This window comes from Neovison vison, chromosome 14 (assembly GCF_020171115.1).
Source record: "Neovison vison isolate M4711 chromosome 14, ASM_NN_V1, whole genome shotgun sequence".
Classification (NCBI taxonomy): domain Eukaryota; kingdom Metazoa; phylum Chordata; class Mammalia; order Carnivora; family Mustelidae; genus Neogale; species Neogale vison.
In genome coordinates, this window is record NC_058104.1 from 35,759,305 (window position 1) to 35,785,808 (window position 26,504).

Sequence of the window (26,504 nt, forward strand, 5' to 3'; positions counted from 1 at the left end):
TCAGGGATATTGGTCTGTAATTCTCCTTTTTGGTGAGGCTCTCTGTCTGGTTTGGGGATCAAGGTAATGCTGGCCTCATAGAAAGAGTTTGGAAGGTTTCCTTCCATTTCTGGTTTTTGAAACAGCTTCGGAAGATTGGGTATTAATTCTTGTTTAGCTGTTGGGTGGAATTCCCCTGGGAAGACATCTGGCCCTGGACTTTGGCTTGTTGGGAGATTTTTGATGACTGCTTCAGTTTCTTTGCTGGTTATGGGTCTGTTTAGGTTTTCTCTTTCTTCCTGGTTCAGTTTTGGTAGTGTATGTATCTCAGGAATGCATCTGTTTCTTCCGGATTGCCTAATTTGTTGGCATGTAGATGCTCGTAATATGTCCTTCCGGTTGTTTGTATTTCTTTGGTGTGGTTGTGACGTCTCCTCTCTCATTCATGATTTTGTTTATTTGGGTCCTTGCTCTTTTTGTTTTGATCAGTCTGTCCCGGGGATTATCGATCTTACTAATTCTTTCAAGGAACGAGCTCCTAGTCATTGATCTGTTCTACTGTCCTTCTGGTTTTATTGTATTGATTTCTGCTCTACTCTTGAGTCTAGTAGGCTTTATTTGCTGTTCTTTCTCCAGTTTCTTGAGGTGTAAGGTTTGGTTGTGTATCTGAGGTCTATCTTGTTTCTTGAGAAAGGCTTGTATTACTATATACTTCCCTCTCTTTGTTGCATCCCCAGAATTTTGCACAGTTATGCTTTCATTTTCATCGGTTTCCCTGAATTTTTAAAATTCTTCTTTAGCCTCCATGTATTTGAGTTCTTTCCAACTTTCCTCTTGTGATTTGAGTTCCAGTTTCCAATCACTGTGGTCTGAAAATAGGCAGGGAAGGATCCCAGTCTTTTGGTACCAGTTGGGACCTGATTTGTGTCCCCGTAGGTGTTCTGTTCTGGAGAATGTTCCACGGGCACTCGAGAAGACTGTGTATTCTGTTGCCTTAGGGTGGAATGCTCTGACTGTATCTGTGAAGTCCATCTGGGGCAGTGTGTCATCCAGAGCCCTTGTTTCCTTGTTGATCTTCTGCTTAGACAATCCGTCCTTGGCAGTGAGGGCGTGTTCAAGTCCCCGACGATTACTGTATTCTCACCAGTGTGTTTCTTTAATTTTGTTATTAACTGGTGTATATAATTGGCTGATCCCATGTGAGGGGCATAAATATTTACGATTGTTAGATCTTCTTGTTGGATAGACCCTTTATGATCTAGTGTCCTTCATCATCCATTATTAGTCTTTGGTTTCAAATCTATAGGTCTGATACAGGGATTGCTATCCTAGCTTTCTTTGGATGTCCGTTAGCATGGTAAATGGTTTTCCACCCCCTCACTTTGAATCTGGAGGTGTCTTTGAGTCTAAGAGGAGTCTCTTGTAGACAGCGTATCGATGCTCTTGCCTTTTATTTTTATTTTTATTTTTTTTAAGATTTTATTTATTTATTTGACAGAGACCAAAAGTAGGCAGAGAGGCAGGCAGAGAGAGAGAGAGGAGGAGGCAGGCTCCCTGCTGAGCAGAGAGCCAGATTCGGGGCTCAGTCCCAGGACCCTGGGATCAGGACCTGAGCCGAAGGCAGAGGCTTTAACCCACTGAGCCACCCAGGTGCCCCTCAGTGGTCTTGCTTTTTTATCCAGTCTGGTATCAGGGAGCCCTCAGAGGAAAGCAGTCAATCACTCCTATCTCCCTGGTCTCCAACCACACTCCATCCTCATCCAGCCTGTGACCGAGCATTTCTATCTCAGGCACATGATCCCTTTCAAGTCTGTAAACTGTGCCGACTCCTGCAGTGTGCACCTGTGCCACGCCCCCCCCCCCCCCCAGGGGAGGAAGGGGGTTCTTGCGGTGGTTCTGCTGCTTACTGGGCCCCTAGTCCGGGAGCAGTCACCTGACCATGCCTTGGTTCACAGTTTATAGCAACCCCAAGCTGAGAACCCCCTCCTGGGCTCTCTGATTGCAGCCGTCTTCCCTGATCCAGTGCCCAGGAGCTCTGCCACACTCAGGCACCCCCATTCTTTCTGGGACGCTGGGATCCTGAGACGACACTCTCCTACCCAGCATAGGGAGTGGGGGGAGGGGGAGAATTTCCAGCAGACTCCCCACTGAATGGGGAGCCCGATGTGGGCTTGATCTCACTACCCCGAGATCATGACCTGAGCCGGGTGCTTACCCAACAGAGCCACCCAGTCATCCCTAGAGAGTCCGTTTGATGAATACATGTGGATGATGCCTTTTTTCTTCTCGTAAGATTGCCAACACTCCTGATGGCCCAATGTGTGCTGGTTTATGTGACTCCGGAGCAGGCGGCCAACCTTCTCAAGTGGGCAGCCAGCAGTTTTGACGCCGCCACGTTCATAAACTATGAACAGGTAAGTGGGAGCGTGAGACATTTGCTTTCTGCCTCTGTTTCCGTGGTGGCTCAACACTCTCTGAGCAACGTCAGTATGTTTTCCCGCTTACTCTTTTCCTTCTGCCTCTGCCCACTCACATACCTCCTTTTTCATTGATTCTGGCAGTCCCCAGCATCGCGGATTTCTTGATTTCCAGCGAACTTACGGCCAGAGTCTTTGAAACTTCTGTCTTGGCCTTAATAGAAGTTTTTTGAGTTCTTCTTTTATCATTGTATTTACTGTAGAGTCAGACCTTGGTGAAGGGAATTTTGGCTGTCCTATGGGTGGAGGGGTAGCCGACTCCGATTCCTTCAGAGGCAGGAGTGATGCACATGGATCAAGTTGGCCAGTGTAAGGCAGCAGGAGTGGTGAGGACTACGGTGAACCCGAGTGTCCATGTCCCATCTGATGGGACGGTCCCCCGCTCAGTGCCAGTTGCTTGTTACTGTGTGGGTGTGTGAGTTCGAGTTGAGTTGAGAACTCTTTTTCAGGACCTTGGTCCGAAACCAGTCTTGGTTTGATTTGAGAATAAAATTTCCTGATTTCTGAGATCACCGAGTTTGCACCACTGGCTGCCTGTTTTTCTCTTCTGCCCTAGTGGAAAGGGTTACGCTTTCGAGGTTTAAAATGACTCCGCTTGGGTCTGAATCCTGGCTCTCGCTCTTTATGCCTGGCTCAGTGACCTTCAGCAGGATTGCATGGTGGTTGGGAGTCCATGCTCTGGAGGTAGACTGCTTAGCTGTGTGACCTGGACAAGTTTAATAATCTCTCTGTGCCTGTCTCCTTATCTGAAAAATGGGAATAATAACAGTCCTGACTTCATAGGGTTGTAGTGAGGAGTGAGTGAGTTAATTTGTACAGGAGCGTTTCTGGCACTGTCGGGCTGTCAGGCAGGCCTGAGCTGTTTTGGATCTCTTGGAGCCTCAGGTCCTTGTTGTTGTTGTTGTTGTTTTAAAGATTTTATTTATCTATTTACTTATTTGTCAGAGAGAGAGAGAGAGATCGAGAGCACAAGCAGGCATTGTGGCAGGCAGAGGCAGAGAGAGAAACAGGCTCCCCGTTGAGCAAGGAGCCCGATGTGAGACTTGATCCCAGGACCCTGGGATCATGACCTGAGCTGAAGGCAGCAGCTTAACCGACTTGGTCACCCAGGCATCCCCCAGGTCCATGTTTTTAAAGGGATAACTTCTCTGGATTATTAAGAGAACTCATGAGATGATGAGTAGCAGTGGGCATATGAGAAGCGCTGAAGACCCGGTAGCTTTTTTTTTTTTTTTCCTTTAAGACTTTATTTATTTATTTGACAGACAGATCCCAAGTAGGCACAGAGGCAGGCAGAGAGAGAGAAGAGGAAGCATGCTGCCTGCTCAGCAGAGAGCCCGATGCGGGGCTCGATCCCAGGACCCTGAGATCATGACCTGAGCCGAAGGCAGTGGCTTTAACCCACTGAACCACCCAGGCGCCCCCACGCATGGTAGCTACTTTTATTGCTTTTATTTTGCTTTTTCTGATTTTACTTTTTTTTTTTTTTTTTTTTTTCTTTCTTAGTCTCATTTTCTTTTTAAATTTTATTCCAGACAAGAGCAGTCAAGGCCTTGCCCGCTACAACATACCTACGGACAGATCTAAGGCTAGACACGGTTGACTTTTTGGCCACCCTGTGCCATGTTCTTATATAGGCCGGGTTCTTACAGAGGTGTTTCTTGGTTGAGTTTTCTTCCTTCCCTCGGCTCATGACCTGAGCCAAAGGCAGAGGCTTTAACCCACTGAGCCACCCAGGCGCTCCTGGGAACATGCTTTTCACAGGGAAGAAAGTGCTCTGGAGGATGAACAGTTTTTATAGGATTATTTACTTTTTACATTTTGTAAAAGCTCAAAAGATTTATAAATTAGCATACAGGCAGGAATCCCAAGCTTTCTTGTAAAGGAACTTGATCATTACTTGAAGGACAACGTGATTTTCCTGTAGGCATCTCGTTCACAAAACAGATGTGTAGGGTGTATGTGTGGGTCTCGGGCCAGAAATCAGGCTTTTGGTTTGAGCAGAGTTCATTATATATGGTCATGTTGATTTAGAAATCTAAAATGGTTCTCCCGTATCTCAGGCTTTGAGAGGGTTTTTCTCTCTTAAATGATGGTTTTCTTTTTCTTTTTCCTCTTTGAAGATTTATTTATTTGTTTGTTTGATAGGTAGAGATCACAAGTAGGCAGAGAGGCAGGCAGAGAGAGAGAGAGGAGGAAGCAGGCTCCCTACCAAGCAGAGAGCCCTGATACCGGGCTTGAGCCCAAGACCCTGGGATCATGACCTGAGCCGAAGGCAGAGGCTTAACCCACTGAGCCACCCAGGCCCCCCATAAGTAATGGTTTAAAAAAAAAAAAAAAAAAATTTTTTTTTTTTTAAAGCAGAGGAACCTTTTTCATCCCATACAGTTTCCCAGCTGCAATGCTAAACCAAAAGCGTTCGCTTTTAAAGAAATTTTTTAATGTTTACTTGACACTGAATGCCTTGGAATTTTCTCTGTAGAACCTTCTTGAGTTCCCCGGAGCATTGTTTGAAAATCTTAAATTAGTCCTTTATTAAATTTAGCTGCCGCTTTTTAAATTCCCTCTATGTTTCCTCTTTCCTCGCTCATGCTGCTCTTTTCTTCACGCTACTCTTTACCTCTGAATGTCAAGGATGCTTTTGGGTGGCTGCAGTTCAGTTCTGATCAGTGATGTCATTTCATGGAAATTCCTACTTTAACATTTGGCCAGAAATTGGAGGTATGAATAGGATAGTCTCAAAATGGTCATTAAACTTCAAATCATTAAAGAGCATTTCTTCTTACGCTTTCTATGGGCTAGGCCAGTGGTTCTCCAACTTTGACATGCCTAAGAATCCCCTGGAATTGTTTTTGAAATGCGGCTTTCCGGATTGCATCTATGGGGATCTGATGGAGTAAATCTGTTACAGGAACTTGAAAGTCTGTACTTTTAAAAACAGCCTAGGTGATCTTTGTGTAAAGCGCCCATATAAACGCTGGGAGACACGACACTGAGCATTCGTGTTCACCTTAGGGAGCGTAACACTCTGCTCAGACTGCAGACAGCAATACCCAGTCCTGAGGCTGAACTTGCGGCTCCCTTGGATATCTGGTAACGTCTGCTGAGCATTTTCCCCCAGCCCTTTGACTTTTGTCTGTCGGAGAAGTGTGAGTGAATTGGCAAAAAGAGGGGTCCTCGGCACTAGCAGGGGGAACACAGCGGGCTTGTCTGATACTGAAGCCCACAGTGTGTACCACTCAGCCCTCCTGCCGCTGTGATAATACTGTTCGTAAATAAATGTTTACGTTAACCTTGAATCATCAAAGAACGTTAGAAAATACCAGCAGAAAAGTAAAGCGAGCAGTCTGGTTTAGAAAGATTTAAGTGAAAAATGTTAAAACCATTATGGTTTTGAAAGAAGTAACCCGCATCCAAAACACTGCGGCCCTTGCCAGAACTGGTTACGTGAAATCGTAATTCATCTCTTTGGCTTGTACCGGGAAGGTCCCAGGCTTTTGTCTGTTTGGGAAATTGGGCCCTGTTTTCCCTGGTCAAATGACAGACAGTAAAATTTCGTTGTATTTCAGGTTTCCGCTTTTAACGCCGGTTACTCAGATTCTGGACCCTTGGCGATTTACACCGTCTCGCAGGCTGCCGCAGCTGGAGATGTAAGTTGCAAACTCACCAACTCTCCCAAGTGTTTTTCCTCCATTAACATGTTCTTAGTTAAAAAAAAAGAGAGAGAGAGTGTTTGAAAGCCATGTCTGATCAGAGCTCTGTATAAGTGTAATGTCATTCCCATGTGTCTGCCTAGAACCAACTTAAAAATGTTTATTTTCAACATTGTGGGTTAAGGCCTCTGCCTTCAGCTCGGGTCATGGTCCCAGGGTCCTTTGATCAAGCCCCGCCTCAGGCTCCCCACTCAGCACAGAGTCTGTTGGAGATTCTCTCTTCCTCTCCTGTTCACGCACACGTGCGTTCTCTCTCTCTCTCTCTCAGATCCTTGGGGAAAAAAGTATAGTTTATGTATATGAGTGCCAAATTCTTTAATCCTTCAAAAGTATTATATAGGTCTAGACGTTTTAAATGATCACTGGTGGCTGGAAGTTGGTTGGGGAAGAGATGGCGGACAATGAGATTAGGTCAGAGACTTCCTGGTACAGTGGGCTTTCCCGTCTAGATCCTTATTTTGACTAATATTTATTGTTTCACAGTTGAAAAGGACATCAGGACATCTGTTGTTGGTTTCATAGGCTCAGTTTAAGCGGTTTTCCCAGCTCACTCAAGTTTCTTCTTTTTTAAAGTTATCTACATTTTTAGTGTTTGTCTGTAGCAATTTATTTATGAGAAACGGAAGAGGGAACTAATTATTCAAGGCACCTTTTTCGTTTTGTTTGTTTTTTATTTTTCCTTGAAGTTTTACTGAATTAGAATTGACATCCCATAAAGTGTACATATTTACAGTGTATAATTTATTAAGTCCTGACATAAGTGTAGACCTATAAAACATCAGTCACCCCAATCAAGGTACTTTTTGAAAAATGAGTGTCCTCTTTGAAATTGAAGTATAATTAACATATAACATAATATTAGTTTCAGATATGTATGTCATGATTTGATATTTGTCAATATTGTGAAATGATCACCATAGTAAGTCTAGTTAACATCATCTTTTTTTTTTTTTTCTTCTTTAATAAGAACCTTTAAAAATGACTCTCAACTTTCAGGTATGCAATATTATAGTATTAACTATAGTCATATAGGGAGCTGTATATTACATCCCCAGACCTTAATTATTTGATAACGGGAAGTTTGTTCCTTTTGATTGCCTTACCTGTTTTACCCACCCCTACACCCTGCCTCTGGCAACCACCAATCCGCTCTCTGTATTTGTGAGTTCATAGTATTTTTCAGGGTGGTTTGTTTTTGTTTCTGCTTTTGTTTTTGTTTTGAAGATTCCATGTTTAAGTGAGATCATACAGTATGTATCTTTTTCTGTCTCACTTCCCTTAGTGTAATGCCCTCAGGGTCCATCTGTGTTGTTAGAGGTGGCAAAACTTCATTCTTTTCTATGCCTGAACAATTGTGTGTGAGTGCATGTGCATGCACACATATGTGCACGTGTCTCTGATTTTTGTAAAAATCCCTTCACCTGTCGATGGAGATATGTCAGTTATCGTCAGCAGTGCTGCAGTGAACATGGAAATGCCGATATCTCTGGGAGATCGTGTTTGTTCCCTTTAGATAAATAACCAGAAGTTGAATTGCTTGATCCTATGGTAGTTCTACTTTCAGCTTTTTGAGGATACTGTTTTCCATAGTGGTTACATCATATACTTGCTACCAGCAGTGCACAAGGGTTCCCTTTTCTTCCCCTCCTTGCCAGCAGTTGTTACTGCTAGTCTTCTAGTCTGGTCTTCTAGTCTTTTTGATGGTAGCCATTCTAACGGGTGTGAGGTGATAGAACTCATTATGGTTTTGATTGGCATTTCCCTGATGACTTGTGATGGTGAGCATTTTTTTTTTTTAATGTGTCTGTTGGCCATCTGTATGTCTCCTTTGGAAAAATGCCTCCTCAGATCCTCTGGGCATTTTTAAATCATATATTTAAAATCCTATATTTTGCTGTCGAGTTGTATAAGATATAGATAGATGTATGTCTTACATCGATACGGTATCTGTTGTATAGCTATTGGACGTTAATCTCTGAGCAGATACACGATATATAAATACTCTCCCCTATTCACCAGGTTGCCTTCTCATTTTGTTTTTTTCTTTGCTGTGCAGAAGTTTTTTAATTTGATTTAGTCTGAGTTGTTTACTTTTGCTTTTGTTGCCAGATCAAACAATTGTCAGCAAGACCTCAGTCAAGTAGCTTACTTGTCGATGTTTTCTTCTAGGAGTTTTATGGTTTCTGGTCTTACATTCAAGTCTTTAATCCATTTTTAGTTAATTTTTGTTTGTGGTGTAAGGTAGTGGTCCACTTTCATTCTTTTGCATGTGGCTGTCCTGTTTTCCCAGCACTATTTATGGAGGTTACTCTTTTTTTTTCCTTATTGCATATTCTTGGCTTTTTTGTTATATGTGGTTAATATATATATATATGTTTATTTCTGAACTCTTCTCTGTTTCATTGATCTGTGTATTTGTTTTGATGGCCAATGCCGTTTTGTTTGATTTCTGTATCTTCGCGATAACAGTTTAAAATTGGGAAAGGTGGTGCCTCCTGGTTTTTTTGTTTTTTGTTTTTTGTTTTATTTTTTGCTATTTGGGGTGTTTTGCGGTTTAATACAAATTTTAAGATTGTTCTTTTTCTGTGAACAATGCTGTTGGGATTTTGATAGGGATAGCGTTGAAGCCGTAGGATGATTTGGATAGTATGGACATTTTAATAATACTCATTCGTACATGAACACGGGATATCCTTGCATTAATTGCATCTGCTCAGTTTCATTTATCAGTGTCCTGTAGTTCACAGCGTGCAGGTCTTTCACTTTCTTGGTTAAATTTGTTCCTAGGTATTTTACTCCTTCTAACGTAGTTCTGAGCGGGATTCTTCTCTTGATACTTCTTACAGTCAGTTTTATTAGGGAAATAGGGTACAGTGTGTGTATTTTAAGTGTATGGCTTTTTGTTTGTATTTTTTAGTATATTTGATGTGCAGTGTTACATTAGTTTCAGGTGTACATGCATAATTTTAGTTTGGACAACCGTATGCATTTTTAGAACCACGACCAGCATGGTCCGCTGAAAACATTTCCAGTACTCCAGAAAGTTTCCTCATGCTCCTTCCCACTCCTTTACCCCACCATTACCCTTCTCTTTGCCAACCACAGGCTGCTTTCTCTCACTATATATATAGGACAGAATTTCTAAATAGAATTTCATTGAGATAGGATCATAGTGTGTGTACTGTTTTAGCTGCTTTTGGTGAGACGGTGCGTTTAAGTCATGCGTGTTTGTTGCATTTATCCGTAGTTCATTCTTTCTTTACTGGTGTATAGCATTGGCCTTGTTTGGATATACTCAGTCTGTTTCTTCATTCACATGTTGTTGGACATTTACGTTGTTACCAATTTTAGGCCCATGTTGAATAAATCTCTTCTTTTTTTTTTTTTTCTTAATTAAAGATTTTATTTATTTATTTGACAGATCACAAGTAGGCAGAGAGGCAGGCAGAGAGGGAAGGGGGGGAAGCAGGCTCCGTGCTGAGCAGAGAGCCCAGTGCAGGGCTCAATCCCAGGACCCTGGAATCATGATCTGAGCCGAAGGCAGCGGCTCAACCCACTGAGCCACCCAAGCGCCCCTTGAAGCAAATATCTTCATCCTGTCATTTGACCCACAGCTACTTGAACATGTGTCTCCAGAACGGGGTTTCCCAATCTTGGCGCTCCCCACATCTTGGGCCCCATCGTTCTTTGCCGAGGGCCCTGTGCTGAGCTTCCTAGGATGCTTAGCAGCACCCATGGTCTCCACACACCAGAGGCGGGAGAGTGTCTTCCTCACTCCTGCTTCTGACCACCGAATATGTCCGAGATGTTGCCAAACATCTCCCAGGGAACAAAACTGCCCTTGTGCGACACACACATAGGTAGACTCATCACTCTTTAAACATTTCAAAATAGAGGTAGACTCATCACTCTTGAAACATTTCAAAATAGTTTCTCGATAGCATGACGTGTCAAGTCACAGTTCAGATTGATCTGATTATCTCACAATTATTTCGACTCTCTGTATCTGTTAAATCCTGAGTGAGAAGAAGACCCCTACCTTGCCGTTGGTTAACAGGTCTCACAAGCCTCTTCTAATGACAGTCCTCACTTTCTCCCTGCTCTTTCTTTAGCCTTGCCATTTATTTTCCTAAGACAGCGGGTCCTGTAAGGGTGCCTGGGTGGCTCAGTTTGGCTCAGAGTCCGACTCTTGGTATCAGCTCAGGTCCTGATCTCAGGGTCCTGGGATCCAGCCTCTTGTTGGGCTCCCTGCTCAGCGGGGAGCCTGCTTCTCCCTCTCCCCCCTGCTGTCCCCCCTGCTTATGCTGTCTGGCTCGTTCTCTGTTAAATACATAAAATTTATATACAAAACCAAGCAAAAGAAAAAACAGTCCATAAGTCTTTAAAAATTTTAAAATTTATTTTATTTTTTAAAGGTTTAAGATATTTATTTCCCAGAGAGAGAGATCACAAGGAGGCAGAGAGACAGGCAGAGAGAGGAGGAAGCAGGCTTCCTGCTGAGCAGAGAGCCCGATGCGGGCCTCCATCCCAGGACCCTGGGATCATGACCTGCGCCGAAGGCAGAGGCTTTCACCTACTGAGCCACCCAGGCGCCCCGATCCATCCCTTTCTGACAAGACCTAAGGGTGTGTAACACGTTACACCAAACATGTAGCTCGCGATATCCCAGACCCTGAAGGGCAGAGCCCTGCTAAATGTTACATCGAACGTTAGTTTATTGGGTTCTCCCAATCTCGCTGAATGTTTTTTCAGATAATGGAAAGCCCAGTGCCAAAAAAGCTGTCGCGAAATGCATCTAGATGGTAAACATGCTTGGTCCTTGTACCCTGGGGCCTATCCCAGAGGGCTCTGACTCCCTGAGTCTAGAGTTGGACAGAAGCATCTGTCTTTTCTTTAAAAAGTGGCCACAGGGGGCGCCTCGGTGGCTGAGTGGGTTAAGGCCTCTGCTTTCGGCTCAGGTCACTATCTCAGGGTCCTGGCATCCAGCTCTGCATCGGACTCTCTGCTCAGCAAGGAGCCTGCTTCCCCCTCTCTCTGCCTGCCTCTCTGCCTACTTGTGATCTCTCACTGTCCAGTGAACAAAATCTTTTAAAAGAAAAAAAAAAAAAGACAAAAAAACCCCAAAGTCCTTCATGCTTTGCTGGTTTGCACTGGGTTGGGTACAGCTATTTAGCCTGCCATTCCAAACCCAAACTTCCCCTACAACGTTTGGGCTGCAGACGCAGGAAGGCGTTGGAAACTGAGACCGAGGAGAGCAGAGAACGGAGAAAAACTATTCCCAGAGAAAACCGGCTGCAGCTCGAGGCCGGCTCCCAGGGTGGGCGGCGGCGGCAAAGGCCCGGCAAAGGCCAGCGAGGCTGGGGCCCCGCCTGAGGCCCAGGCAGGGAAGGTGCGGCCACAGAGGGGGCGGCAGCTCGGGAAGTGCTGGCCGCGGGGCCTTGCAGGCCTCCAGCAGCTTCCTGGGCCTCCCCCGCGGGCGCCGCCAGCGACTCCGAGCCTGGCGAAGCCGGAGCTGCAGGTGGACTGCGTGGTGTGTGGGGACATGTCGAGCGGCAAGCACTACAGCGTCTTCCCCTGCCAGGGCTGCGAGAGCTGCTTCCAGCGGAGGCATCCACAGCAACCACAGCTACACCGGCCGCTCCGACCGCCGCTGCCAGATCGACCAGCACCACCTGTGCCAATACTGCCGCCTGAAAACGTGCTTCCGCGTGGGCATGAGGAGGCGGCGCAGCGTGGGTCAGCAAGGGACACGGATGCTTCGTCCTCCCGCGGAGCTGCCAAGCGGCGGACCTTGGCTTCTCTCCTCAGACTCCTGTGTTTTTAAAGACGGTGAAACGTTTGTCCCTTCTGTTTTCTTAAACGATCACGAAACCACGGAGAGTGTCGGGCTCCAGCCTTGGCCTCCCCAGAACTGCTGGCCGGAATAGAGGGCCAGGGACCAAGGGGCCCATTCCTGGGACAGCCTGGCGCTCAGCACCCCAAGCATGAACTTTCGGGGCCGGTGGGGTCGGCTTCCCTCGGGGGACGGCCTGACGTCTGGACCGGAGCGGCCAGCGGAGTAATGCGCCAGGCAGGTTGTCAGCATACGGAATCCACGTTGGACACTATGTGATGAATGAATCAAGGCCAATGATAAAGATGTTTCCTACCTGAAAACAAAAACAAAACAGAACAAAACACCTGTCCCAGAGAGAGTCCAGAAAAGCCAAGCTCTAGCCATACTACTTCTCTGTCCGTATTCTGTGTCTCAGTTACTCTAGAGTCCATTGACTTGAAGCAAGTTCCCACAAACGGTTACCCACAAATACTAAGTAACTCAATTTATCAGGACATTGTAGGCACACCTCAGTGGGACACGGTACTGAAAAGCATTTTCTTTCCCTCTCGTCATTTCAGTGGCGCTGCAGACTCTCTGGACAAATAACTGTCCATTTGAGAAAAATTTCTTTCTAATTCAACAGTGTGACACATGTGGTCAACAGCATCTGAAATCTGGAGAAGAAATGAAGTTGCGTGGAGTCCACTGATGTTCACAAACGTCACCACGGACTGCCACCACGTCTTCAAAACTTAGCTGTGTATTTCTTCACTTCTTGAACTAACCACCACTGACACCTCCTGCATGTCCGACATGGCGCTAAGTGTTTTGTTCATGTTCAATGTCACTTGCTCTTTACAGTCATCTATGAAGTGGGATTCTCGTCATCCCCATTTGTCCCATCAGGGAACGGAGACGTACAATGCTTTAGCAGCACGGCTCATAAGAGGCAGAGGTAGGATCTGCTCGGGGTCTGGACCCCATGTTTGAAATCACTATGATTCGTTTCCAAGACCCTACAAAAGCGACAAGTCGTCACCCCAGACGTTGGTTTTCCCCACCCCACGGTCCCCACGTGGCCCCAGCTTCAAGGACATTCTCTCAGTTCCTTCAACAGTACACATCCTTCCCGGCCCTAACTGAACACCTTCCCACATCCGCCTTGATTTCTTAGCCTCCTGGTCTCAGCTTAAACATTCCTCGGGAAATTACAAACTCTAATGCACCCTGTACTTCTCAGCACTCCATGCAGAACAGTAATGACGAATCTCACGGGTCGTTATTTCCTTCCTGTCTTTGCCAGCCAGGTGGTGAGTCCCTCACGCATCCCGTCAGTCCTGTTCATCATGTGTTCTAATCACTGATAGCCACGACCCACCCAAAAGGAAGGCCATTCCCCCTACACACACACACTCACACTGACACACACACACACACACACACACACACACCCCCCCCCCTGACTGGCCTGATCTCAGGTGCACAGCGGGGATCCTGACAACCCATAGTGGAACGGAAGCTACTCAAGAAGGAGAACGGAACTCCTTCCTCATCAACATTCCACTTACTGGCTTCAAGTCGGTCTCTTCTAGCAGGACTTGAGCCCCAACAAGGCTGAAACCTCATCTGCCTGGTTCGGCCGCATTTCCACTCTCGCTGTCTCCAGGCCCCCCACAGAGTTAGCAGCTCTGTCAGTGAAGCCCCGTTCTGGGCTCTTCTGAGCTGCGAAAGGAGGGGCACACAAGCTGACGGCTACCTTTTGGCAAACCGGTGTACTCTGGGACACAGGCCCGCCTCCCAGCGAGACCCCAGCCCCCCGGAGACACGGGGCCCTGACGTCATGCCGTACAGGTACCTCCGTGCAGAGAAGCATCTTCCCAAGGGCTGCTCACTTCTTCGTCCTCCGCGCCGACCTTGAGGACGACGTTCAGGAGCTGCAAAGGGGTGTCCTCCGACCAGTGGCCATGGGTCTGGAGGTTGTGAGGTGCTGCGCCCACCGGGACAAGGCTGTGGGGTCTTGAGACGCCAGACAAGAAGCAAGCCTCACAGAAGCCTGGAAGACGGGAGGTGCTTTTGCTCAGACTCAGCTGAAGTGTCTCAGTGCCCCGCCCGTCAGCTGTCCTAACCACCTTCCCGCTCATGGGTGCTGGGCCCACACGCTGAATGGACAATTGCCCTGCTCCCTCGGCCTTGGCCTTCGGAAGGCATCGCTGGATGGGTCTTGGGGCCCCGCCCACACAACCCTGGGCACACAGTCTCTCTCCCATTCCCACCTGGTAGGACCTCGGTCACACCACCATCCTCCTCCTCTGCTGCTGCTGCTGCTGCTGCTGTTTTCTGAGGGTGGCCTGTCTGAGTTCATCGCAAGCTTTAGGTGGCCGTAGTCGGTACAAAACCGAGCTGTCTGGAATGGAATTGCGTTAGCACCCTTTTCAAAACTCAGGTGGGCATATTTGTGGGGACTCTTTCTGGATTCTTTGTTCTGTTCTGTTCTGTTGTGTGGGACTGTCCTTCTGCAAATACCAACACGGGCTTCCTTATTACAACTACTACTAAGTTCGGAAACTCTAAACACTTGTGTTCCCAAATTACTATTCTTTTCAAAACCAGTTTCGAAACTACTCTAATTCCTTTGTCCTTCCACATACATTTTAGAATATTTTGGTCTGTCTCTACGAAAACAAACGAAGCTGACAGGATTTTGATAGAAATGGCGTTAAATCTCTCTCTCAGTCTGGGGAGAATCGACATCGTGGCGATGCTTAGTCTTCCAGGCCCGAACATGGTGTATCTCTCCATTGATTTATATCTTGGACTTCCTTTATCAGTGCTAAAGAGCTTTCGGCGTGGGATGCCTGGACAGGCACTGTTAGATTTATCCCGAAGTAGTTTCTTTGTACGAAGTAGTTTCTTTGTGAAGGTGTGTTTGATTGTGGAGCCTCCATATTCGTTGCTGGCATAGAGGAATTCCGCGTACCTTTATGTGTTTATCCCGTATACTGTTTCTCTGTGAAGTTGCCTTATTAGTTCTAGAAGAATTTGTCGTACCCTCTTGGGGCATCAGGCCTGCAATTAAGATTCCGTGTCAAGGGCTGTCGTGTGACACCCGGAAGATCAAGGAGGGACCCGAATGGCGTCATGCACGTTCTCCTCTCCCTCTTCCCTCACGGGGGAGGTCTCTTCACCAAACACCCTTCTCCTCCTAGGGACTAGCCCTAGTGCCTATTGGGTTTTGGGGAGCAGCATTCAGTTCCCTAGAAGCCCACTGAATTCCCCAGGCCAGCCACTCACACCCTCCCGTGGGCACCAGGACTTGCCACACCCTCTGGTTTCTAGAAGCAAGTCTTGCCTTCCGAGGCCCTGCTGGTTCTCTCTGTTCTCACGCGCGATGTCTGTGCAGTCCTGCACGGTGTGTGGTATCCTCCTCCCCTGAAGCGCGAGGGTCTGTGACTAGGAAACTGTTGTCAATCACACGTGTCGGGTGTCAGGGCGTCCCACAAGTCTGGAGCAGGAGTCTCTCTCTCTCATCGGGGACCTGAGGAGATGGTGATTCAAACAGGCGGCATCACACACACGGTGTCCCTATGTTAAATGAGGACGCGGGGGTCAGCTTGACCTGCTCCTTCGCTAACTAACTGGCTTCGGAGGTGACAGGCACGATCTGGGAGGGAACTGGCCATCGCTGGCCAGCTTGCGTGTTGGCCCGTGTTCTGTTACCTCACGTGGAGGTCGCCATCCATTTCCAAACGAATGTCCCCTCCTTGCCAGCAAGGTGAGAATGGATGAGAATGGACTGTATCTGGGTCTTCCGCCATGTGACCTATATGTGGCCTGTCTTGGTCTCCAGGGCTCCCCCCTGAGGTTGGCAACCGCAGGACATGCTGACTGGTGTGCTTCAGTTCCAGGGACTGGGGGTTGGGCCAGTGCTTGATGCTGACGTCCAGATCCTCTGGGGGAAAGCACACCCCAAGCACAGCCCTGGGGGTGACCCTCTGTGTTGTGGGTGCAAAGGAGGGAGGCCCCGACGCAGGGAAATGTGGGAATGGCACAGTGAGGGGATCAGTTCCCACCTGGACTTACGCCAGGAGACTGGAAACCATACGACCATCGCCGCGACAGAAGCCCCAGGGCTGATGATGCGGATTTGAGACTCTCTGGAAGAAAAAACCGAGAACGAGGAGCAGGGCAAAAGACACTCCCCCAGCCCACAAGTATATCCAGGAAGACACAAACCCAAGCAAAGGAGGAGTGGAGGAGAGAAAACTGAATACGGGGTGGGGGGGGGGCACGACTAATTCAACATGGGTTCAGAATTTGAGCCAGTTGTAAATCCAGCATTGACAAGGGCACCGGGGTGGCTCACGTGGTTAATCATCTGACTTCAGTTCAGGTCTTGATCCCGGGATCCTGGAATAGAGCCCCATGTCAAGCTCCCTGCTGGGCAAGGAGTCAGTCTGCTTCTCCCTCTGACTCTCCCTGCTGCTCCTCCCGCTGGGCCCTGCTCTGTCCCACTTGCTTGCTCGCTCTCTCGCTCTCTCGCCCTCTTAAATGAATCCATCAAATCTCTCACACATAAAAAATAAAAAGGAAATCGTAAATTCACTAAAATAATTTAATTGGCAAAATTCAAAGGAGGCCGATGGCCTTCTGTGCCTCTACGACATAGGTTCTGAATGAAGTGTGATGTTGCTAAGATGCACCGGTTGGCTAACCTTCAGGGACTTCATTCACGTTCTGTTTGTAGCGAGTACAATAACCATAGATTCTACCTTCTGTATTTCCTGCTTTGACATCTCGGGCCTTGCTGACTTTGGTGGAGGGACTTTGCCTGGCAGACTTACCGAATTCCTAGAGATGGTCAGCAGCTTGCCTACAGGCAGAGCTTTCACATGTAAAGCAACCAATTTGGAGCCTTTACCCCCAGCCACCTCTTGTAAGAAACTCTTACTCTGGGCCACTCTCCCCTGCCCTGATCACCCCAGGGGCAGGGACAGACTACTCCAGACAGACACCACCGTGTCCCGGAACCCACGGACGTGACACCGACTGGGCAGTCTTAAATGTGCTGACCCGGATTCACCTGCCCCTTGCCACGGAAACCACAGTAAAGGGTCTTGCCCGTGTTGCCTGTCCCTTCAGTCCCTCTTTCTCCTGACCGCCCCTGGTGCTTCCCTGGGTGGCCCTCCATGGCTCTCGGGACCTCCTTTCTCGGGATCAGGGAGTCGATGAACGCTTTTGCGTTGTGAGAGTTCCTTGTAGATCTGCTTGTCTTCCCATACCTGATAAAATAAAGCCCTGTACCCTGAAAACACCGGAGACACCTGGGGGGCTCAGTGGGTTGAGCTTTTGGCTCAGGTCAGGATCTCAGGGTCATGGGATAGGGTCGCAGGTCGGGCTATGTGCTCAGGGTGGAGTCCGCTTGGGATTGCCTCTGCCTCTGCCTCTCTGTGCCTGCCACCACCCCGTGCCCCCGCTCCTTTGCTAGCTTTTTCTCTTGCTTTCTCTTTGGAATTAAGTCATTTAAAAAGCCATGAGGGAGCCCCACAAATTGAAAGATGGTGAATAGTTTGCTGTAATACATTTGGCCAGTATGGTCTGTTCGGTGCCTCTCAGTGGCATGTGCCTTGACCTTGAAGGAGACAGGGTTTACCTTGTTAATGCGCGGGGCACCCAAACCGCTCTGCTCTCACAGGCAAACTTTGTGGGCAGGATCTTATCGCCTTCATCTGTCTTCAGGAATACAGATGGGACATCACATTCAGGAGATCCTACTGTGAGGATATTTGTTTGACGCGCTTGTTAAGGACCTACAAAGTGTGTCTCTGTCAGTCCAGGGTCTGCCTTGGGCCCAGATCCTGATCTCAGGGTCCTGGCAACAAGCCTTGCATCAGGCTCCCTGGTCAGCAGGAAGTCTGCTTCTCCCGCTCCCTCTGCCCCTACCAGCCCTTTGTACTCTCTCTCTGTGTCTTTCTCTCTCTCTCGTGTTCTATCAAGTCACTAAATAAAATCCTTAAGAAGAAAAAAGGACATGCAAGTCCAACATCTTTCAGTACTCTTTGGGTACTGGAGGCAACATGTACCTTGTTTATAAATTTTACAGAAACCCATTTCAGCTGTTCCTCGTTAACGAGCCCACGCTGAGGGGGGAGGGTCTCCCCTCAACAGAAGGCTCTAGGATCTGGGCCAGCAAAATTGACCTGTTGAGGGTGACTGGGTGGCTCAGTTGGTGAAGCGTCTGCCTTTGTCTCAGGTCCTGATCTCGGGATCCTGAGATGGAGCCTGGCAGGGGGGTTCCCTGCTCGGCGGGGAGCCTGCTTCTCCCTCTCCCTTTCACCCCCTTTTCCAGCCAGAGCGCTCTCTCAACTACAAAAACAAAAGCTTGAGGAAAAAACCACCTGTTCGTGCCCCGGTCAAAAGGCTGTAGCAGCCTCCTCTCCTGCTTCCCGGAGTCCCTGGACCACCCACGCTATCTGTCAGTCGTCCGTGGGCTCCCAATGCAAGAAACGGCCCTCCTCGGCCCTGGTTAGAGACCATGAGAGCAGCAGTTGCTGGCCATGCACTGGGCTCTCCTGGAAACAGAATCTCTCACAGACTCTGAGCCTTCCTCTCCAGCTGTCTGTTCTTCTCTGGGTCATGGGAAACCCCCCCCTTCCCCACCGCCACCAGCTTAATACCGTTCCCAAGGCCTTCCTGCTACAGGCTGAAGCCAAAGTCTGCATATCCTACCTGCAGGTGGAGGTGGGGGCTTCTGTCCACAGTGCATTGCCAGATTCCATGGTGCTGGAGGACGTCAGCTCTTCCTTCTAGCCCTTGACCAGCCAGCGATTCCCTTGGGATCAACTGCGTGAACATCAATGGAAGTTAATTACATTTTGGATTTGATGACCCCCGTCTCCCTCCTGGTCACATGACAGCTTCACATCCTAGAGAAGCCCCTGTCGTACGCCTTAAGCGTCTCAGCAGGAAATGGATGTCCGCATATCAGAGTCCGTTCTGATGGAAAGCCTGAGATGAAGATTCCATAGGAAGTGTTGTCTTGGCATCCGGTAACTTTGGAGGGCCTCAGATGGCCTCACTCCAAGTTCCCTTCCCGCTCTGCTCCCACAGATCAGATCCCCTGGCCAACAAGCCCTCCTTAGCACAGGGACCAGGCACAGTTTCTTCCCAAGTAAACTCCGGTTCCCTGACAGCCTGTGCAATGACCCAGCCAATGAAGATTTGAAGGGGCTCCTGAAGAAATGAACAAGGGAGTTGACCATGGACATTCCAGTTAAAAACCGCTTAAAGGATGATCAAGAGGAGCTACTTCTATAGCTTAGGGTAGAACCATCAGCTGCTGGGTTTTCAATTTAAGAATAAGATGGCATTCATTCCCATTTCAAATGGTCTCCAAGGCAGAGTGATTCGGCGGGGTTGGAGGGGGGAGCAAGTCAGAGAATAAATAGCATGCTCCTAAGCAGGCCAACATACATAAGGCCCGAGAGAAATCAGGTTAGCCATAGCGTGCCTTTGCAGACAACAGAAAAGGAAATGATTTTTAAAAATTAGAAAATAAAACATAAACCAAGAGAAATGAGACTTAGCTGGGAAAAGCGAACTTACTTTTTTTTTTTTTTTTTTAACCATATCTTCATCGTGTACTTTTGTGCTATTCACCTCGTTTCCCATCCGAGGATTGTGCGCTCGTCTGTCTGATCCATTTGGAACACTGAAACAAGTTGATGTGTTCTCTGCATAGGGTATACATAGAGGTTTGGCCCTTGTGTACACCTTCCAGCATTACAGACCACAGCTTCCAAGGCCATCAGTGTCGACTGTCCTAGGAACGTCACCCCTGCTGTGGCATCTGGGTGGCTCAGTCTGTTAAGCGTCTGTCTTTGGCTCATGTCATGATCCCGGGGTCCTAGGATCCGGTCACAGGTCAGGATCCCCGTTTTTGTTAAGTCATAAAAGAATAGGTTTCTTAAGCTGAAAGCAAAACCGTGAACATTTGACATTTTGAAAAAGAACATTAGGAGATAAGGTAGACACACAGAGTGACTTGGGATCTTAGACCCCCGAATTGCCAAATGCAGAAAGCTGCTCACCACCTATGAATAGACACAATAGACTATGATGTGTATGGTAAATACACCTTGTGGTATTAAATCCCTGAAATTTGAGTTTGTATTTTTGGCAGAAATAGATCTGTTGTATCCGATCCATCCATTTCCGGTCCGGGTGGGTCAATAAGAGACACAGCTGTGGTGCGGGGCTTGACCTCCTTTTTTCCGGGTGTGGATGCCAGGGGAGCGTTCAGTCGTGATGGGCCTTGTTTCTTAGGCAGTTTTCCCCTTCCTCCCGAGTCTGGGGGCTTCACGTCACGAGCAGAGGGTTTGGGCGCTGGAAAAGCCGAATGAGATTCCACTTCTAGAAACTGGACAAAAAGTTCTGAAAAGGAACGATTGGCCACAGCTCGGTGATTTGGTTTCGCGGGGGTGCTGGGGGCGCTTCTGGGTCCAGGCCCCCCAGTCACCCCGCTGGGCACACCCGCGGGCTCTCGGCTGCGCAGCTGCCGCAGCTGGTCTTCTCGGATCCCCAGCGTGCTTGCCATCAACCTCAAGGCTTCCTGCCGTTCCGCATCAGCTGCCTGGAACGATCCCACGAAGAGTCTCCTTAGGAGGGTTTTGTCCACCGTTCCTTCGGACTGACTGACAAAGGTCATCAGTTTCTTCTGTGTGTCCTCCAGCATTTCCTGCTGGACCTCATTCTGTTTCTTGAGCTCTTGGAGTTGGTCCTCCTTCACCTCCAAGTCGGCATTTGTTTGATGCAAACGTCCCCGTAAGGACTTCAGTTTTCCTTCTAGGGCGTCTGCCTCTTCCATCCGTTCGGCCAGTTCCAGCTTCAGGCTCGCTAGTGTTTGATGGCAGCGCCTTCCCTCTTCCTGGGAGGCGGCGAGCCGGAGCACAGCTTCCTCCTTCTGCTGGGTGACCACGTGCAACTGCGCCCGCAGCGACTCTGCCTGCAGACGGGCTCCGTGGCCGGCCTTTTCCATGGCAGCGGAAGACAAAGCGAGTTTTCCCTGCAAGACCGTCACTTCCTCTCTTAGCTGAGCCACTTGGTCCTCGGAGGCCAAAGCTTGCCGGCGACGAGAATCTTGGGCTTCTGCAGCGAGGTGCCGCCCTCTCTCCAGCTCCTGGGTGAGGCGCCGTTCTCTCTCTCGTAACCGGTGAACCTCCTTCTGGAGGGCGCAGGTTTCCGTTTCTTTCTGTGTCAGTGCCGACACGGCGTCCTCTCTCTCCCGTTGACACACAGCTGCCTTGTCCTGCATTGACCGAACGGCGTCGACGAGCCGGTTCAATTCCCCGGTCTCGCCCTCTTCTCTCTCTTGCAACAGTTGCTCCAGGGCCAGTGCCTTCTCTCTCATCGCAGCATGCTGGGATGCCGCCTCTCTCTGCGTCACTGAAAGCAGCCGATTTGTCTCTTGCAACGCCTGGTTTTCCATGTCCTTTTCTCTAGATCGTTCCACGATCTTTGCGTTTTCCTCTTTCAGCCGACACACGTCCACTTCGAGATCTGCTATCCTCTCCTTCAGATTGGTGACTGCCTGCCTCAGCAGCTCGTTCTCACTCAGCTGGCCACTGAGCTGCTCCTGTGAAGAAAGCAGCTCCTCACTTTCCGCTTGGATTCGGAGCTCCTGAGCCCGAAGGGAGTTTTGTAGAACGGCCGGTTTCTCCTGCAGCTGTTCCGTGTGGGAATCGGAATCGCCGTGTTCCCGTGGTTTGCCTTCTCCTTCCCCCGTGGCAGCCCCTGAAGCAATCCATCTCTGCTGATCTTCCCGGAGGGTTCGAATCATGGTCTCTTTTCCTTGCCCTGATTTTCTGAGCTCTTCGACCTCCTCTCTGATCACCTGAGAGGACTCCCTCACTGGGTCAGATTTCCCGGCCTTCAGGGAGTCGCTGGAGGTCTGGAGGAAAATCACATCGAGGTTCCCTAAAAGGAGGTCCTCGGCATTGCAGAGCTCCCCGATGCGGAGCTGAAGTTGGGCCAGTTCCTTCTCTAGCTCTTGTAAGTTTACGTCCCGTCCTTGGGAAGTTTGGATCTGGTCAAGAGAGGCTGTCTGCAGTTTCAGAACGTTCTCGCTGTTGGTGCGAGCCCACGCCTGCAGTTGTCGCAGATCTCTCTGAAGCTGGGGTGACTCGCGCTTCAGAGTTTGGACCGTGGTCCGCACCTGCTCTTTCCACTCCTCCATGACCTTCACTCGCTGTGATAACGTGTCCCGTTCCTGGAGAAGCTGCTGGAACTGATCGATTCGACCTCCTCGAACCTCATGACCAGGGCTGGGTGTTTGCAGGATCCTCCATAAAGTCTGGCATATCTGACTTAACGCCTCCACTTCCAGGTCTTTTTCTCGAACCGCGTGGGCCAGATCCCGAATCCTTTCGCTACACCCCTCCTGGCCGCTGCTTTCCACTCTCGTGGACAGTTTTTGATTTTCCTCTTGCACCCTCTGGAGGTCTGCTTCCTTGGCAGCAAGTCGATCGGTCATTTCGTGATAGTCCCTTTCCAGATTGCTCTTCTCCCTCATCTTCTCGTTCAGGATGGCCAAGATCTGTTCGCTTTTCAAAGCACACTCTTGCAACTGCTGCTGAAGTTGTTGCACGTGCCTGTTCTGGCTGTGAGAAGCCTCAGAGATTCTGCTGGAGAGACCCTGAATCTCCACATCCTTTTGCTGGATGATCCGAGTGAGTTTCCCGATCTCCTCTTTGGAGAGCCGATCCACTTGCGCGGTCAGTCGGATGTTCTCTTCAGTGAGAAGCTGCCTCGCCAGTTCCTGTTCTTTGATTCCTTGGACTAGCCTTTGAATTTCAGCTTGAGATGGATCACGCTCGTCCCCTCCGTTCTCTCTGGGGAGAGGCTGGCTTGCTCGCACTTCCTCATCCTCCCAGGGTTGCCTCGGAATGTGCGGGCTTTCGTCGGGCAACTGGGCTTTCAGCTCTTCTAGCGTGACTTGCAGATTCCGAATCAGCTCGTCTTTGGCCGCGAGGAGCTGAGCGCGTTCAGCGTTCGTCGCCTCCTGCCGGTGTTGAAGGCGGTCCACCTTCTCCTTCTGCTCCTGTAAGGCCTGAAGCAGTGCTCTCTTCCCCTGCTGCTGGTTGTGAATGATCTTCTGTTGTTCTTGGATTTCCTCCTCGAGATCATCTTTTAACCTGCTGAGCTGAAGGACCTCACACTCGAGTTCTTCAATCTCCTCGAGGATTTTCGGGTCAACCAGAGGGACAGCGCGACTCTGTCGGGTGAGGCGCTCCAGGTCTTCGTCCACACGAGGGTGTTGGTCTGTCGTGGATGGGAGACGCGTGTCTTTGTCCTCCCCGGATGGGGGTAGGATGTCACGGCTTCTGAAGGTTTCGGTCGACTGGCCGAGTTCCTCCTGAAGCTCTGGCCTTTCTCGGAGTTCTTTGATGTACTCCTCTTGCTCCCTAAGGCACTCTGCCAATTGCTTGTGCTCCTCCAAAGCAAAGGACAGCAGTTCCTTCGTTTCCTGATGCTCTGCGTCCATCTGCTCGATCCTCTCCCGGAGGTGGAGTATCTCCAGGTCTTTCTCCTGACCGAGCTTAGTGAAATGGCCATTATCTGCCGGTGCCCGTTCTCTGAGGCTTTGTTCGGTCTTCTGTTGGCAAAGCTTCTTTTCGGCCCGACACAGTTTTGCCACTAACCGTCCTTTCTCTACCTTTAAAGCCCTCACGGCAACGTTGTTCTTTAGGGAATCCTCGTTGTTGCGCAGAACGGATTCCTCCAGCTGATGTGTTGCCTGTCGGAGCTCACGAACCAACTTCTCCTTTTCTGCTCGGAGATCCGAAGCAAGGTTGTTCAGACTGTCGTTCAGCCGCTGCATTTGTGTAAGTTGCTGCTTCAGCCTTCTGAGATCCCTTTCCCTCTCCTCAAGAAGGTCACGGTTCACGTTCCCGGCAGCACCTTGGTTTTGCAGGTCTTCCACCTGTCGTCGATAGTCCATTAGTTGTTTGCGGTGCCGGTCAGTGAGGTCTGCTAGCTTCTGCCGGTGGGTGTTTTGCAACACGGCCACTTCCAGCTGATGTTTGTCCATGTCCCGTATCTGCTTCTGCTGTAGGTCCCTGATGTGGCTCTTCAGTGTCCACACTGTTTCTGGGTCGACGGTATTTGGTCCCTGGGTGGAACACGGGCACAACATCTTCCAGTGAGTCACTTCAGCCTCCAGTGTGTCTGTCTCAGGGAGGCGTCTGTTGATCTGTGTCTGGGATGAGATGACATCAGCCAGATCCATGGTGTCCCCAGGGAAAGTCCCTTTCCCCAGCACATGTCTGTGAATATCAGAGATGTCCCTGGTCAAAGAGGTGTGGCTGCTGTCCACGGCCCCTAGGGTATGGCCTAGGCCACAGCCCAGACCACCAGCCCAGGAGAACATCTGGCGGTCATACAACTGCCCTGGTCCGCGGTGAGAAAGCGTCCAGTCCAGCCGGACTACCCCGCCAAGTGTCACAGAACCCCTGCCTGCGCGAGGCTAAGAATCAAAAGCCAACCGCCCCCGTTTCTAAGCAGCACCTTGCGCGCGCTCCCGCGTCCCCACCTCGCGCGCGCTCCCGCGCTGCCCCCCACCTCGCTCGCACTCCCGCGCTCCCCACCTCGTGCGCGCTCCCGCGCTCCCGCGCGCGCGCGCGCGCCACCGCCGCTCAGGTAGTTCCAAGCAGCCAAGACCCTGGGGCCCCTGGTCTGGGTCCCAGCCACTGATCCCTGCAACTTCCCACACCAGGCTTGGGCCCTTGCCCTCCTTCCCCTGCTTTGCTGGCTGTCCTGGGGCGGCCCCTAGTGCATGCTCCTGCCCGGCTGCACCCAGGGGCCTGCGGCCAGAAAATGCACCGGGCCCTGGACTTCCCCCTAAGTAGGGTCGCAGTACACAAAGTCCGGCGGCGGCATGAGCTTTCCACGCAATAGCATCTTTTCCATTGAGGGGAAAAGTACAGTCAGACGCATCCATCCAGCTAGGAGAGAGGATCCTTGGTGCATTTCAGGGATGTCTACGCCGGCGCAGACAACTGACCTCCAGGGAGGCTTTGGGTATTTCCAGCCTCCAGAGACTCCCAGAGTGCCCTGCCCCTCCTTGCCCCGTCAGCCCTGCAGGAACAGCTCGGCCCGCACCTTGGTTTGGCGGTTCAGGGGCCGCCGCCTGCGCCGTGCCTCTCTCGCCTCCCGTGGCTGTGCACCTAGAGCAGGCAGGGGGTTGCGCAGGACGGTGGAGGTGGCCGGTCTGCGGGTCCTCCGCTCTGCACAGAGTGGCCCGGGTGTGGGGCGGCAGAGGCCTGAGTCAGCCGGGCCTGGCGCTAGTGCACCGGTTTAGGAATGGCTCCTGCAGCTGCCCCGCCGCTGGAGCCCCGCTGCCCCCTGCCGTCGCCATGGTGAAGCAGCAGCTGGCCAACCAGAGCCTGGCAGGGGACCGCGCCCATTCCCGCCGCTGCGATTCCGCCTTGCGCCGCGTGGGGTCTGGGCTCGGAACAGGAGGGCTGGCTGCTCTCTTGGTGGCGTGCTCCCGTCCCCTGCCGCCACCACACAGCAGGCACAGGGGCCCCTGGCCCGGGACTGGGCCACGGCACACACTGGAGCCCAGGTCCTGGGCGGTGCCGGAGTCCCAGAGCAGCCGTTTGGTGGGTCGGCCACCGGAGACCCCCCCCCCCCAATCCCGCGCTGCGCGAGTCCCTGCCGCCCTTGGTCCTGGCCCCTGGTGGGCTGCTCCTGAGCCTTCCCCTGCCTTCCCCTGCATAGGTAATTTACATGTAATATATATATATATTGTATATATTGATGCTGGTGTCCTGTGTACTGGTATATGCATACATATTATCCTTTCTGACCATTGTGCAATGGTATCTCTTTGTGGTTTTGCTTTGTATTTCCCTGATGCCCAGCCATAGGGAGCATTTTTCCATGTGCTTGTTGGCCATTGGAATGTCTTCTTTGCAGAAACGTCTGTCCATGTCTTCTGCCTATTTCTTGATCAGATTCTTCTTTGGGTGTTGAGTTTGGTAAGTTCTCTATAGATTTTGGATACTGTCCCTTTATCTGACACGTCTTTTGCAAATAACCTTCTTCCATTCTGCCAGTTGTGTTTTGGTTTTGTCGACTATTCCCTATGCTGTGCAAAATCTTTTTATCTTGGTGAAGTCCCGGTAGTTCATTTTTTTGCCTTTCGTTCCCTTGGCTTTGGAGACGTGTCTGACAAGACGTTGCTGCAGCTGAGGTCACGGAACTTGCTGCCTGTGTTCTCTACAGTTTTGATGGATTCCTGTCTCCTGTGTAGGTCTTTCATCCACTTGGAGTCTATTTTTGTGTATGGTGTAAGGAAATCGTATAGTTTCATTCTTCTGCATGTAGCTGTCCAATATTCCCAGTACCATTTGTTGAAGAGACGGTCTTTCTTCCATTGGATCTTCTTTCCTGCTTGGTCAAAGGTTAGTTGACCCTCGAGTTGAGGGTCTATTTCCAGATTCTATAGTCCTTTTCATT

At 49.9% G+C, this 26,504-nt stretch overlaps 1 protein-coding gene and 1 long non-coding RNA gene across 26 annotated transcripts in view; one reads left to right on the forward strand and one right to left on the reverse strand.

The window, feature by feature from the left end:
- LOC122895785 (thyroid receptor-interacting protein 11-like) overlaps positions 1-26,504 on the forward strand; it is a 294,071-nt gene that overhangs the window by 197,341 nt on the left and 70,226 nt on the right. For 18 of the 21 annotated variants that reach the window (XM_044233482.1, XM_044233486.1, XM_044233487.1 and 15 more), the window contains 2 exons: positions 2,273-2,393; positions 6,026-6,106. In XM_044233482.1, the coding sequence (XP_044089417.1) occupies positions 2,386-2,393; positions 6,026-6,106 (89 nt within the window). In that variant the 5' untranslated portion in view covers positions 2,273-2,385. Of the gene's footprint in view, positions 1-2,272; positions 2,394-6,022; positions 6,107-22,553; positions 23,867-26,504 lie in introns of those variants that run through there. The other 3 variants (XM_044233490.1, XM_044233491.1, XM_044233488.1) reach the window with 3 other exon arrangements.
- LOC122895798 lies at positions 11,234-25,590 on the reverse strand. Of its 5 annotated transcripts, none has more exons than XR_006382302.1 (8): positions 19,590-20,028; positions 18,714-18,827; positions 17,638-17,794; positions 16,058-16,394; positions 14,261-14,391; positions 13,880-14,040; positions 13,556-13,709; positions 11,234-12,318 (listed from the first exon to the last, which is right to left on the reverse strand). It is a non-coding gene; the product is annotated as an uncharacterized LOC122895798 (long non-coding RNA). The 5 variants fall into 5 exon arrangements; XR_006382299.1 differs by having other exon boundaries at positions 13,843-14,040; XR_006382300.1 differs by lacking the exons at positions 11,234-12,318; positions 13,556-13,709; positions 13,880-14,040; positions 14,261-14,391; positions 19,590-20,028 and adding exons at positions 15,341-15,522; positions 25,143-25,590.